The sequence below is a fragment of the Nicotiana tomentosiformis genome, chromosome 2 (genome assembly GCF_000390325.3).
Source record: "Nicotiana tomentosiformis chromosome 2, ASM39032v3, whole genome shotgun sequence".
NCBI lineage: Eukaryota > Viridiplantae > Streptophyta > Magnoliopsida > Solanales > Solanaceae > Nicotiana > Nicotiana tomentosiformis.
The window spans coordinates 177,641,722-177,656,455 of record NC_090813.1 but is presented as its reverse complement, the minus strand read 5'-3'; the positions used below and the strand labels follow the sequence as shown (position 1 = coordinate 177,656,455).

General features: G+C 39.2%; 2 protein-coding genes across 2 annotated transcripts; both read left to right on the top strand.

Annotated features, from left to right (window-relative positions):
- Positions 1-5,642: 5,642 nt before the first annotated feature.
- Positions 5,643-10,622, top strand: LOC138906157 (uncharacterized). Its single transcript, XM_070194681.1, has 5 exons — positions 5,643-6,432; positions 6,680-6,845; positions 6,887-7,052; positions 9,453-9,522; positions 10,273-10,622. The coding sequence occupies exons 1-5, from the start codon at positions 5,643-5,645 to the stop codon at positions 10,620-10,622; spliced, it is 1,542 nt and encodes a 513-aa protein (XP_070050782.1).
- Positions 10,623-11,529: 907 nt separating this feature from the next.
- On the top strand, positions 11,530-12,255 carry LOC138906155 (uncharacterized). The gene has a single exon (XM_070194680.1). It carries the CDS (start codon positions 11,530-11,532, stop codon positions 12,253-12,255), a length of 726 nt encoding a protein of 241 aa, XP_070050781.1.
- Positions 12,256-14,734: the final 2,479 nt, after the last annotated feature.

Sequence of the window (14,734 nt, the reverse complement as noted above, 5' to 3'; positions counted from 1 at the left end):
TTAATGTGAAGCTTTTTTGTAGACATACAAATGATATGATCTCACAAAACTTTTATCTTTTAAAATTTTAAAAAGCACAAGTTTCAAAAAAATATTCCTTAAACTTTGTGGCGAATCAAATTACGTCACATAAATTGTGACGGAAGGCGTATATCTCATGCTTTTTTAAATAACCAAAGAGGAAACAATATCGTATAAGATGCGAAGTATTTATTCATTATATTGCTCCAAATTTCATTTTATTAGCACTACTGTTACAATCATTGTTAAAGCATTTTCATGTAAGTTGAAGATATGTTATACTCTTTACTTCTAAAACAACGGAATTGATGTCAAAATTTGAGAGCTAAAATTAATCGTGATTTATGAAAGCCGTGCGTAAGTTGTAAGTTTTGTAAATTTACTTCAGTAAAAGGGAACGAATTAATGATTCAATTGAAAATGAAGTAACTTTCGTATTTCAATATCTGTAATTTTCTCGCAACGACGAGAATATAATTTTGATTAATGGTGGCATGGATGGCAACCCAATTGTAAATCTCCCACTCGTTAAATATGTATATTTAAACAAATTGAGAGCGACAAATGCAATTGACCCAAAATGCCTAAAAAGGCAAAACTTGTCCTAATATCAAACCTTATCATTGATTTGATTTTACTAAGTGTATGTTGATAACTACGTCAAACAATGATATTAGTATATCAATCAATATCAACGCGGAATCAAGGACTCCATCTTCCACATGCAACTTAAGTTAGTTCGCGGCCATTTTTAGCTAATTATCTATTGAGAAATAGTAAAATTAGTGGTTGAGTTGAGAATAGAGGTGTTTACAGATGGGCTGGACCGGTTGGTCATGAGAAAAAATAGCCTGTTCGGTTAGTGGGGCGGGCTGGTTAGTGGGCTGGTATACCAGACTGTTAATGGGCTGGGCAATTCCGGGTCTAGTGGGCATGTCTGGTTCAAACCGGGCGGGGATCAAACTTCAAAGGCTTTCATTTCATATTCTTATTGCATAATAATACTTCAAATTAATTTGCAAGTTCTATTCTGATTTTTTTATTTTTGAACTTGCAAATTAAAAGTTTACAATAATTATAAAAAAATAAGAAAGAGTACATCACATGCTATACATCATTTTTGTAAGTTATTTCATGTCAACATAAGATTTTTGGTTTCCGGCATTGCTTGAATCGGAACCATAAACCATCATATCTCCAATTTCTTGGTCTTCCGGTTCATTTACCTACATATTAACGACCTTGATTTCGCTGTTCTGATCTTATCCAATCTCTGAAACACACTAAAACTTCCAAAGCGTTGCTACCCAATGAGTGACGGGTATCTCCTAGCTACTGCCTTGCTTGGCTAAATGCGTTTTTCTGATTTAGCTGTTAAAATTGACACATTTAGCATGTCTCGAGCCATGGCGGAAAGAACATGAAATTAATTTGAGTTTATTCTCCACCAAGCCAGCGATAGAAATTCCTTTTGTGCGGGGCTCTGTTGCCTTTTGCAAGTAGAATTGGAGTTTATCAATATTCCTGCTACTGGTTTGTTGGTGCTCTCCTAGTGTAGATCAAATTAAATAATCTTCAATACTATCATTATCCTCCATAGAGCCGGATGAGATGTAGAAACTGGACTTGAAAGAATATTTGCATTTGCATCTACAACAGAAGAAGCAACAACAATGTTAGCATAATAATTATATAAAGCTTGTAAATATTTGTGTAGATCAGAAAAGCAAGTGTCAATATCACGGGTTTCAGTTGGTCAAATATTCATATAAGCATATAACACAGTGAGTAATTGGCGACAAGTAGCCATTTTGATATAAGGGTTTAAAATAGTACCAATTAGGTAAATAGGGAGAATATGATAGAAATATTTCTTAAATTTATCTAGCATAGATTCAACAACAGAATTATATCCTTCTTTCTTCTTGAAATTATGGAGTAAAAGAAAATTTTCAGTTATATATACTAAACCATTTGTAATAGTAGGATAATAAGCTCCAGAAAACTCAAGCGTAGCTACATAAATTTTTTGTAAAATTTTTACAACATCTTCAATGACATTCCAAGTACTAGCTATTAACAAACGGTTAGGATCGGTACAATGAGAATTAGCAACTTCAATTATAGGCATTCTATATTTATAATAATATTTTAAAAATAAATAAGTATAATTCCGTCTAGTAACTATTTTTTCATGCATGAGTCTTGGTCTTAGTCCATGATATTCACATTTATCCTCAAATGCATTTAATCTAGCACTTCTATTATTTTCTTGAATTACACCAACTTTTCTAACTAAAGTGATCTCATTTTTAAATAATTCAAGGCCACTCTTAACAATTAAATTATAAATATAACATGCACACCTCACATGAAATTTTCAGGAAGTGGTGGGTATAGATATAATTTTAATAGTGAAATAGCAGCATTGTTGTTAGAAGCATTATCAAATAATATACACAAAACGTTTTCTTCAAGATTGTAAAATATAGCAACTTCGTGGATAGTATTACTTATAAATGCACTAGTATGACTTTGATCTTTATCATATTTAAAATCTATAATATATTTTTGCATACAAAAATTATCATCTATCCAATGACATATAATAGTCAAATAATCATTTCTATTAACAGCATGACCAATATTAGAAGTAACAGAAACTCTACAAGGAAGACTAGCAAATAAATAACAGATATATGTTCGATATTGTCTAAAAATCCTAAAAATATCAGCTCTACAAGTACTTCTAGGAATAACTTTAAATAAAGGGTTATAAATTTTTTGAATATAAGTAACAAGATATGGTAAAGTAACAAAGCTAAAGATAAACAACCTAAAACAATTAACTAATTCTTCCCGATCTTTCAATATATCGTATTTACCCAATAAACCGTCAGTACTCAGGTTAAAATTTTATTGGCCAGATTGTTCATCAGCACCCCATACAATAGGGTGGTTATCTGCCATGTGCCTACGAAGTTGACCCGTTCCCCCTGCTTACCTCCGGTCTCATGTTTATAAACTTCTTGACAAATAGTACATCTTACATAATTTTTATCTTCTTCTAGTCTTTTAAAAAATTGCCAACACTTACTTCTTAATAGGGAGAGGAGGCCTACCTATATCACCACGACCGCCACTCCTAGTATTTTGACTAGCAGCACTAGGTATAGGTGATGGTGTTTCAAGATTATCGGGTGACTCAATACCATCTAAATTATCATCTATACCATAATCTTCTTGAAGTAGCTCATAATCTACCTTTATATTTTTAGGTTAACTTTCAGAAATATATGTAAAACTACTAGAAGAACCAGCACCACCTCTTGATCTTTTAGTATTTTTACTCTTACTAGTACCACCCTTACTAGAACACGCTTTTTTAACTACTCTAAATATATCCATTATGTAAATTAAATTTAAAAAATTAATAATTTTAAATAATAAAGTAAAAAATAAACACCAAAGAAGAGAAAGAGATGGCCAATTTGGCTCATAGGCAATTCACCGACAAAAACCCTCTAATGGCAAATTTAGCTGGCGGTCATCCTCCTTTGGAGGTTGATTTGCCTTCTACGACCAATCCTCAACCAGTAAACAACAATTCAGCCATTAATCCAACCCTGGGTTACACCAAAATCCTAAAGCCTACTTCTTTGAACACCCTCATGCGCGTAAACCCTACTTTACAAACTGTCACACCAATTCCAATCAAACATGTAACTTTGCTACATGGGCAGCCTCTTGACAGAATCAGAAGTGTAACGTATGAACATCATTTAAGGTCTACAATATGCAGTTGTAAGGAAGTTTTCATACGGATGACCAGAACTTTAGGAGGTTCGTAGAATTATTCCATCACAATATGAAATCAAAGGAGAATGCAATGTTGGTTTCTTTAGAGACATGCATGTTTTGATTTGTTTAACACTGTTTGAAGACTTCATCAACCTCACCTCTAAGGGTGCTTAGCACTTGAAGGCAAAAGATGGATATCAATATCATATGAGGCCCATTATTTATGATTCCAAGTTCAAAATCAATGAAGAAACACCTTTGGCATTGGCATGGATCTCCTCTTGTACACCTTTGGTAATCCTTTACATTTGGATATGGCTACAATTAATAAGACTAGACCTAGTTGTGCTAGAGTTAAAGTTCAAGTTGATTTGTTAGCAGAACTACCTAAAAGAGTACGTATGGACATTAAGAATGAAGCCACAGGTGAAATAAGAACTGAATGGGTTAAAATTCACTATGATTACATTCCTAAATGCTGTAAAGAGTGTAGATTACAAGGGAATAATGAGGAAGAGTGTAGAAGATTACATTCGTAGTTGATGGAGGAAAATGACAAAATGAAACAGGTGGAGTAGGATAATGTGGTGAATAAAGTTAATAATAATCCTCCAGTGAGGATCCTTACCAGTGGTAAAGACAATCGAGTGAAGGTTGTGAACAGTGGTAATGACGTTCAAAATACTAATGGAAAAGAAATTGTCCCAGCTGACATGGGGAGAAGGAAGGTGACAACCAGTTAGCTTTGGTAGAGAAGGATACTGTTCATCATAGCCCTAAACCTAGCAATACGAGTACTGGGAATTTAAGTCCAGCTGCACCTGTTTTTAAACCTACTTCGCCTGGGATTGGGCCATCCAAAGAAGGAGATAATTCAAGTATAAATTGTAATGACAAGGATGAGGGATATGCAACGGTGAATGAGTCCTCTACTCAGTGGGTAAATCGTGCTTTTGGTGCTAATAATACTACAACGAATGAAGGCAATGCTACAGATATAAATACGTAGATAAGAGGTGATAACTTAGCTAGATTTGTCACTACAAACCAGTCGTGTCAAGAAGTTTCTTCTCAAACACAAGAAATTGGTAATGTACTACTGGAAAAGCTATGGAGTGATCAAGTAGAATAATTTTCAGAAGAAGAAGGGGAAATTCAAGATGAGAAAGATCAGATCAGGTAGAGGACGATGATCAATTGGTGGATAATGATGACAAGGAAGTGGCAGATGAGGAAGATGATCAAGATAACCTTAGTGGTGATACTAATGTCAATAAGGAGGTGAATGTATCTAATGTAGGAGGTGATGCAATGACGAAATCAATAGTGCATGAAATCAGCTCAAAAGGGCGAGAAAACTTTCCCAAAACTAATGAAACAGTAACTATAACTAACCCTAGCCCGATAGGACAAACCCTAGCTACAGTGAACCCTAATGTCGCTGGCAAGGTTAATGGTGCAGTTTCAGCTGGGAAAAAGATACCAGTGGTGTCCAGTTCCCCTAAAAATCAACCCCTAAAGGTGGCCAAAGAAACTTTAAATAATTTGTTAATTCCTAAGCCTGTGCTGAATCAAGTGGTGCATCAAAATATAGAAATGGAGGAGGATGATCAATAGGGAAGAGCAGGTAAATATCTTGACGGAGAATCTACTGCTTAGAACTTCATGAATGATGCAAGACAAGGGGATTTATCTCCAAGACAAATTGACAAAGTTAAAGTAGTTGGTAAGGGAAGGAAAACGCAACATAAGGAAAATTCTAGTGTCCCTGGCACTAGAGTACAAACAAGAAGGGCCCTTACTAAATCTAGTAATTAGTAATGAATGCTATTATCTGGAATATAAGGCTCGTCAATACAAAGAAAGCTTTTGAGAGGTTTGTCACAATGCATAGACAATATGAATTTCAGTTCATTGGGTTGATGGAGCCTGTGCAAAATGCTAACAAAGTGGAGAAGTATAGAAGAAAGTTAGGAATTCATCATGCTTTTGTTAATATATCAAACAAGGTTTGGGCTTTTGTGGAGGAAGATTATGAGGTTGATATATTTTTTGACATGGAACAACAACTTACACTTATATTATTTAATCCTCTTTCACAAAAGGATTTTATAGTCACTCTTGTGTATGCCAAATGTGATGCAATTGAGAGGATAGAACTGTGGGATTCTATGTATGCTCTAGCTCAAGACATGAATGTTCTTTGGCTTGTTGGTGGTGACTTCAATGTAATTGTTTATGAGGAAGAGAAGATTGGGGGGCTTCCAGTGTCTTTGAATAAAGTTGAAGATTTTAGGAATTGCATAAACACTTGTAACCTTTTTGATTTAGGCTTCAAGGGTAGTATTTATACATGGTGGAATGGGAGAACAGATGATTGCATATCTAAGAGATTAGATAGATGCTTGGCTAACATAAAGTTTAAACATATGCTTCCTGGAGTGGTGGCTACTCATTTGTCCAAAACAAGTTTTGATCACTGTCCTTTGATCATCTCTTGTGACTTAAATGCAGCACCTATCAAGAAATCTTTTAAATTCCTGATGTTCTCGATTAAGCATCAAACATTCCTAGATGTTGTTAAAGAGAGCTGGACATCAAATTTAAGTGGTAATCCTTTTACTTTTTTTTTTTAATTACAAGATGAAATGGCACAATGGAGTAAGGTTACTTATTGTAATATTTTTCAAAAGTATCTAGTCTTGAAGAACGTGTGATTGTGCATGAACAGAGTTTGAATTGCAACCTACACCGCACAATAGGGAGACACTTTTGAAAGTGAATGATGAGTTTATTAGATATCTTCAACTGGAAGAAGAATTATGAAAATGAAAGGCTGGTATGAATTGGTTCCTAGATGGTGACAGGAACAATAAGTTCTTCCATGCTCTGGTGAATGGGAGAAGAAAGAGATTGCAAGTTAAAATAATACAAAACAGTGGAGGCCAATGGTTGGAAACTACTGAAGATATGGCTGAGGAAGCAGTTAATTTTTTCCAAAAGCACAATTTCATAAAGATAAGGTACCTACTACTTTTGGTATTCTTGATCACGTACCTAGCAGGGTGGAGATGGGGCAGAATGATAACCTTATAAAGCAGCCAACAAAAGAGGAGGTGAAAAAGGCAGTATTTGGGCTAAATGGTGATAGTGTTGGAGGTCCAAATGGTTTCAATGAGTGTTTTTATCAAACATGCTGGGAAATCATTAGTGAGGATATATTTTATATGGTTAGAGCATTCTTAAATGTCCAGGAATTGCTAAAATTTGTGACTCACACAAATTTGGTTTTCTACCAAAGAAGAAAGAAGTAGCAACATTTTCGAATATGAGGCCAATAAGCTTAAGCAGCTTCATTAATAAAAAATTTTCAAGGGTCATTCATGAAAGGTTGGTTGATATTTTTCCTAACTTGATTTATGATGAGCAAGCATGCTTTGTAAAAGGAAGGAGCATTGTAGAGAATGTCATACTTACTTAAAAGATCATCACTGGTATAAGGTTGAGAACCAAGGCTGAGCCTAATATGGTGATCAAACTTGATATGATAAAAGCATATGATATGCTTTCTTGGTTGTTCTAGACAAAAGTATATATATTGAGGAAGATAGGATTCTGTGAGAGATTGTGTCCAATAATTGGTACTCAGTACTTTTGAATGGGTAGCTCTATGATTTCTTCAAATCTACTAGAGGTTTCAAGCAAGGAGATCCATTGTCTCCGACACTATTTATTCTGGAAACTGAGGAATTGTCTAGGGGTCTTAATGATTTACACATGAATTTGTACTTTTGTGGCTTTGGATTGCCAAAGTGGAGTCCAAAGATTAACCACTTGGCAAATGCTGATGATACTATCATTTTTTTCCTCTTTAGATGCTACATCTTTGCAACTTGTTATGGAAGTTTTAAGTTCCTATGAAGTTACTTCTGGGCAGCTTATCTGTAAGGACCCGTAAAAATTTAAATCAAAAACTCGGGGTTTCGTGGTACCACGGTTCGGACTTTTTGGATTGAACAGTACCCCACAGACTTAGAGAAAAATATTTCTCAGAAGAACGCATTTCTGTGGCCCATTATGCGGTCGCATAATCACTCTGCGGACCGCATAATGGCCGCAGAGTGAAGCAGAAAGTTTGGCCAATGTGAGGTCAGTTTTGCGGTCGATTATGCGACCGCATAATCGATATGCGGATCGCATATCGATCGCATAATCCCTCTTGAGTTTTTATGGAGGGAGTTCTGCGGTACATTATGCGACCGCAGAACGAGTATGCGGATCGCATACTGGTAGCATACCTGGGCCATAAGTTCAGGCCCCTGAGGGCCATTTCTGCGGTCACTTTGTGGATCGCATAACCATTATGTGATTGCATATGCGACCGCATACTTGTGTCGGGGCACCCATTTTTTTAATTTAAAATCCGACCCCCATTCCGTTAAAATACCTCTTAGGTCTATTTTGAGCTCATTTTCTGATGTTTCTAGAGTGAGAAAGAGAGGGTTCAAGAGGGAGGACCTAAGTTTTCATCAAATTAATCTTCAACCATCACTCAAAGCTTGGAAATATTCAAGTAGAGTACTAAATTCTTCATCCAAAAAGGTAAGACTTCATCACCCCAGCTCTTAATTTCAAACATAGCTATAATGAGGTATTAGTATGATACTTCATGTGTATGATGGTGGTTCATCTTGCATGCATGTGATAAAGAGTGTGGGAAAAAGTGAGCTAGAACCATGAATATTTTCCTAATTCTGGGTTCAATTTGTATATTGCTAAAATATATTGTGGTTGCTAAGGGTTCCGGATAATTGTAGAGTCTAAAGAAGAAAAATTGAGGTATGTATGGCTAACTCTCTTCTTCCTAGAATCGAACTCCTGGTGTCCGAATGATGGGTGTAAGTTCTAACTTGATCATACTAGAATTGTTTGCCTTAGTGTGTTGGATTGAAAGATTCATGTTCCCTAATTGTTTTAGATGGTTACCATGTCATCATGCTATTTGAGAACGTAATTATGTTGTTTCCAAGCTCCTTCCCTTATGTGTGCAATGCCTTATGTGATGATGTTATTTGAACAGATAAAAAAGGAAAATGCTTGAATTGTAAAATGTTCCCAATTGATAAGAATTACTTAATAAATGAGGCTGGTTGTGAAATGTAATGAAAGATGGGAAAGAAATGTAAATTGAGTGAATACTTGAAAGAGGTTATGTCTCAAGTGAGATGGCTTAGCCGATTGGAACGAGATCGGATGCCATGCCGTACACATGGTGGCATTTGTGTTGGAATTGTTGATTTACATTATGTATATGGATATGTCTCAGTTGGGATGGCTTAGCCGGTCGGGCCGAGATCGGACTCCGTGTAAAAATACGGTAGCATTGTGAGTTGTGTATTTGGCACTAAATATCATTAACCTAAGAAGATGGAAAGATTGAATTGGAAATTATGTGATCCTTATTTGATGATTCTTTGTATTTCTGTGAAGTACTTATTGATTGTTATGACTGCCTTCTCTTTGTTTCACTGTTCATTCTACTAAGATTAGTATTTGCCTTACATACTAGTACTATTCGATAGTACTAACGTCCCTTTTGCCGGGGGCGCTATATCTTTGAATGGATGTAGGTGGTTCCATCACAGATAGCACTGATCGCAGATAGTGGTGCTCTCCCTCTCACTCATCACAACAGTCTTGGTGAGCCCCATTTCTTCCTGGGGTCATGTAGTCCTTGTTATGTATAAGTTTTTTATATTTTGAGGTATAGCCGGGGCCTTTTTGCCGGCATTATCATGTTGCTCTTTTGTACCCTTAGAGGCTCCGTAGACGTTTATGTGGGTCATGTATGTATGTTGGGGTGGTCGTTGGACCGAGCTGTATTTTGGAAACTTAACTATGGCATAATGCATATAATTAAAAAAAAGAGCTAGCAACGTTTATATATTTATATAACTGATCTCTCCCCTGTTTTACCAATGGTGACGCATTCCCTTTTTGGATCATGAATGAGTCGGGTAGGAAAGGTTTTCTAGGCTTGCTCGACCGGGTTCACTCGATTGCGTGCTGGTCACGCTCCCCGAGGTTGGGGCGTGACAAACTTGGTATTAGAGCCTAAGGGTTTAAAGTGTCCTAGGATTTCTCGGAGCCATGTCTAGTAGAGCCTTTCTTATCGGTGTGTTGTCGACCACATCTATAATTAGGGGGCTATTTGGACATTTAAGAATGATACCCTTCATTGTTGTTCTATATCGTGCAATAGAGCGGAACGTGAGGTTGTTTGCCCTTAACTCGTGCATTGGTCTAACTTTCAGTAAATGGCACCTAAGAAGAGAGCGAGAATTGGCCAAAAAACCAATGCCACACCATGAGTGGCTGTTGATACCTTACTTGTTAATGCGGGTGAGGATAATCCCCCTACTATCACATTGCCTGGTTCGTCTACTCCAGAACAGACTACCCCAGTTCCTACACCCGCGGAGGGTGCCACAATCCCCCCCGCCAATATACCTGTTCCACCTACAGCCCCAGCTCCTGGTCCCGGTATTTCCGATGGGGATCTTAGAGGAGCTATTCAAATGTTGACTCAGTTAGTAGCTTCTCAAGCCCAGAGGTCAAATGTTGCACCCACCTTATTTAGCTCGCAAGAGGATTCTTCTAGTTTCAGGGTAAACAAGTTCCTTCAGTTGGACCCTCCAGTGTTCACAGGTACTGATCCCAGGAAAGACCCTCAGGATTTCATTGATAAGATACATAAGACTCTTCGAGTTATGCGTGCTACGGAGACAGAAGGAGTATAGTTGGCCTCCTATCATCTGAAAGGGGTGGCATATTCCTGGTTTGTAATGTAGGAAGATTCACGTGAGGAGGGAAGCCTTTCGGCGAGATGGAGTGAGTTCGCGAATGCCTTCATAGACCATATCTTGCCTGCTGAGACTAAGGCAGACCGTGCTGTGGAGTTTGAGACCCTTAAACATTGTAGTAGGAATGTGTGAGAGTATCACATGGAGTTCATGTGCCTGTCGAAGTATGCTGTTCATATGATGCCGACTATGGAGGCAAGAGTGCGTCGATTTGTGCAGGGCCTTAGCCCTTTGGTTATTAATGAGGCTGCCACAACTGCTCTAAATTCTGACATGAACTATGGAAGGATGGTGGCATTTGCCCAAGCTACGGAGGCTCGAAAGTTAAAGCTCAGGATAGACCGGGAAAGTAGTAGTAGGGCCCGATCAGCGGACAACCTTGGGGATTCATTCGGAGGTGGGAGATCAGCTTTTCGGGGAGGATCATCAGGGCCATCTCAGTCTTATGCTCAGTCTTCAGCTAGTACCCCGCCATCAGGGCACGGTCAGCAGCAGGGGAGTCACTTTAGGCCCGGTCAGGGCAGTAGGGGGTCCCACCATCAGAGTCGATCAGGAGGGAGATTCCAGCAGCAGTAGATGGCCCCATGCCCTAAGTGTGGGAGGATACATTCGACAGTCTGCTACCTGGATATGCCAGTATGTTATGGATGCAGAATGAGGCCATATTCAGAGAGAGTGTCGTGCATCCCGTCAGGGTGCAGGTAGGGGCACAACTCAGTCATCCAGTCCTACAACCGCTACATCTTTAGCACCCCCTCCAACTTGAGGCTCTCCAGCACCCACGGGGTGTGGTGCATCTAGGGGTGGTGCACAGAGTTCAGGAGGACCCAGCCGATTCTATGCTATGAGTGGTCGACAGAGTGCAGAGGCTTCCCTAGATGTCATCACAGGTATATTGACTGTTCAATCTCATGATGTGTATGCCCTTATTGATCTCGGATCTTCTTTGTCTTATGTTACTCCTTATGTTGCTACGAGCTTCGGGATAAAACCAGAGCAGCATAATGAGTCGTTCTCTGTATCTACTCCGGTTGGCGAGTCTATTATGGCCGCACGGGTTTATAGGGATTGTGTTGTCACAGTGCGTGGTCGGGATACCATGGCTGATCTTATTGAACTAGGAATGATTGATTTTAATGTAATAATGGGAATGAATTGGCTTTATTCATGTTTTTCCAAACTCGATTGCCGAGCCAGAATCATGAGGCTTGAGTTTCCTAACGAGCCAACTGTTGAGTGGGAGGGGAATAATATTATGCTAAAAGGTAGGTTTATTTCTTACCTTAAGGCCACAAAGATGATCAGGAAGGGGTATATTTACCATTTGGTCCGAGTTACGGATACCACTGCTGAGGTGCCTACCGTTGAATCTGTACCAATTGTGAATGAATTCCCTGATGTATTTCTGGATGAGCTCCCTGGAATTCCTCCAGACAGGGAGATTGATTTTGGGATTGATATGGTGCCGGACACACATCCTATATCCATTCCACTGTATAGAATGGCGCCGGCAGAATTAAAAGAGATAAAGGAACAACTAAGGGATTTGCTAGAGAAAGGTTTCATCTGACCGAGTGTGTCACCTTGCGGCGCACCAGTTCTCTTTGTCAGAAAGAAAGATGGATCGATGCGGATGTGTATTGATTATCGACAACTCAACAAGGTCACAATAAAAAACAAATACCCATTGCCTAGAATAGATGATTTGTTTGATCAATTACAAGGTGCTAAGTTCTTCTCCAAAATTGATTTGCGGTCCGGGTACCATCAATTGAAGGTAAGGGAGAAGGATATTCCGAAAACAGCTTTTAGAACCCGGTATGGGCACTTTAAATTTTTGGTAATGTCTTTCGGGCTAACAAATGCCCGACAACTTTCATGGATCTTATGAATCGAGTCTTTAAGCCGTTCCTCGACTCCTTTGTGATAGTATTCATTGACGACATCCTTGTGTATTCACGAAGTCGAGAGGATCACGCCGATCACCTCAGGGCAGTTCTGCAAACTCTTCACCAATACCAATTGTATGCAAAGTTCTCGAAATGTGAATTTTGGCTTGAATCTGTTACATTCCTGGGTGATGTCATCTCCGGAGAAGGAATTAAGGTTGATCCTCAAAAGATTTCAGCGGTGAAGGATTCACCTAGACCTACTACTCCAATAGATATACGCAGTATCTTGGGTTTGGCCGGGTATTATAGGAGGTTCGTGGAGGGGTTCTCCACTCTTGCCTCTCCATTGACTAAATTTACGTAGAAGGCGGTTAAGTTCCGGTGGTCCGATGCTTGTGAAAGGAGTTTCCAGGAATTGAAATCAAGATTGACTTCGGCGCCAGTATTGACCCTACCAGAGGGTACCGAGGGGCTCGTGGTGTATTGAGATGCTTCAAGGATCGGTCTTGGGTGTGTATTAATGCAACATGGTAAGGTTATAGCATAGGCTTCAAGGCAACTTAAGAATTATGAAAAGAACTATCCAACTCATGACTTAGAGCTTGCGGCAGTGGTTTTTGCATTAAAAATTTGGCGTCATTATTTGTATGGAGTCCATCTAGATGTATTAAAGGATCACAAGAGCCTTCAATACATTTTCAAGCAAAGGGAATTGAACTTAAGGCAGAGAAGGTGGCTTGAGTTGCTCAAAGATTATGACATCGACATTTTGTATCATCCGGGAAAAGCTAATGTGGTGGCAGATGCTCTTAGTCGGAAGTCTATGGGTAGTTTGGCTCACTTGGAGGCATGTCAAAGGCCCTTGGCCAGGGAGGTTCACCAGTTGGCCAGTTTGGGAGTTCGTCTTGTGGACTCTAATGAGGGGGGAGTGATTGTGCGGAATAGGACAGAATCATCGCTCGTGACGGAGGTCAAGGAGAAGCAATACGATGATCCAGTGTTGGTGCAACTAAAGGAGGGGGTTCATAAACACAATACTACAGCCTTTTCTCTTGGCGTGGATGGCGGTACATTACGGTACCAAGGGCGACTATGTGTTCCAAACGTAGATGGTCTTCGGGAAAGAATCATGGAAGAAGCTCACACTTCTAGATATTCTGTGCACCCAGGTTCTACAAAAATGTATCATGACCTCAAGGAAGTTTACTAGTGGAATAACATGAAGAGGGGTGCGGTGGACTTTGTGGAAAATGTTCAAACTGTCAACAAGTGAAGGCTAAGCATCAAAGGCCCGATGGGTTAGCTCAGAGTATAGAAATTCCAATGTGGAAATGGGAAATGATAAACGTGGATTTTGTGGTAGGGTTACCATGCTCTCCGCATAAATTTGACTCAATTTGGGTGATCGTGGATCGACTCACGAAATCAGCACACTTCTTGCCGGTTAAATCCACCGACACTGTAGAACAATATGCTCAATTGTATATCAAGGAAATAGTCAGGCTTCATGGCACTCCAGTTTCCATCATTTCTGATTGAGGGGCCCAATTCACAGCTAATTTCTGGAATAAATTTTAGCAAGGTTTGGGTACGCAGGTAAATCTTAGCACGGCTTTCCATCCACAGACTGACGGGCAAGCAGAGCGGACTATTCAGATGCTTGAGGACATGTTGCGTGCGTGTGTACTTGACTTCAAGGGTAGCTGGGATGATCATTTGCCGCTCATAGAATTTGCTTATAACAACAGCTTCCATGCCAGTATTCAGATGGCGTCGTTTGAGGCCTTGTATGGTAGAAGATGGAGATCGCCGATTGGGTGGTTCGAGGTTGGAGAAGCTGAACTAATAGGGCCAGACCTTGTGCATCAGGCTATGGAAAAGGTTAATATCATAAAGGAGCGGTTGAAAACTGCTCAAAGTCATCAAAAATCCTATTCGGATATTCGCCGCAGAGACTTAGAGTTCAAGGAAGATGATTGGGTGTTCTTGATGGTATCTCCCATGAAGGGGATCATGTGGTTCGGAAAGAAAGGAAAATTAAGTCCAAGGTATGTCGGGCCGTATAGAATCATTCAAAGGATAGGTCAGGTGGCGTACAAGCTTGAACTACCACCTGAGATGTCATTAGTACACTCGGTATTCCATGTGTCCATGTTA

Bases quoted from the DNA above. Each gene is read 5' to 3' on its own strand.
- LOC138906157 (XM_070194681.1), top strand. From the start codon at position 5,643: ATGAATGCTATTATCTGGAATATAAGGCTCGTCAATACAAAGAAAGCT. The intron at 6,433-6,679 runs GTAATCCTTTTA...ATTGGTTCCTAG, and splicing joins CTGGACATCAAATTTAAGTG to ATGGTGACAGGAACAATAAG. The intron at 7,053-9,452 runs GTTAGAGCATTC...GAATGGATGTAG, and splicing joins GTGAGGATATATTTTATATG to GTGGTTCCATCACAGATAGC.
- LOC138906155 (XM_070194680.1), top strand. From the start codon at position 11,530: ATGAGTGGTCGACAGAGTGCAGAGGCTTCCCTAGATGTCATCACAGGT.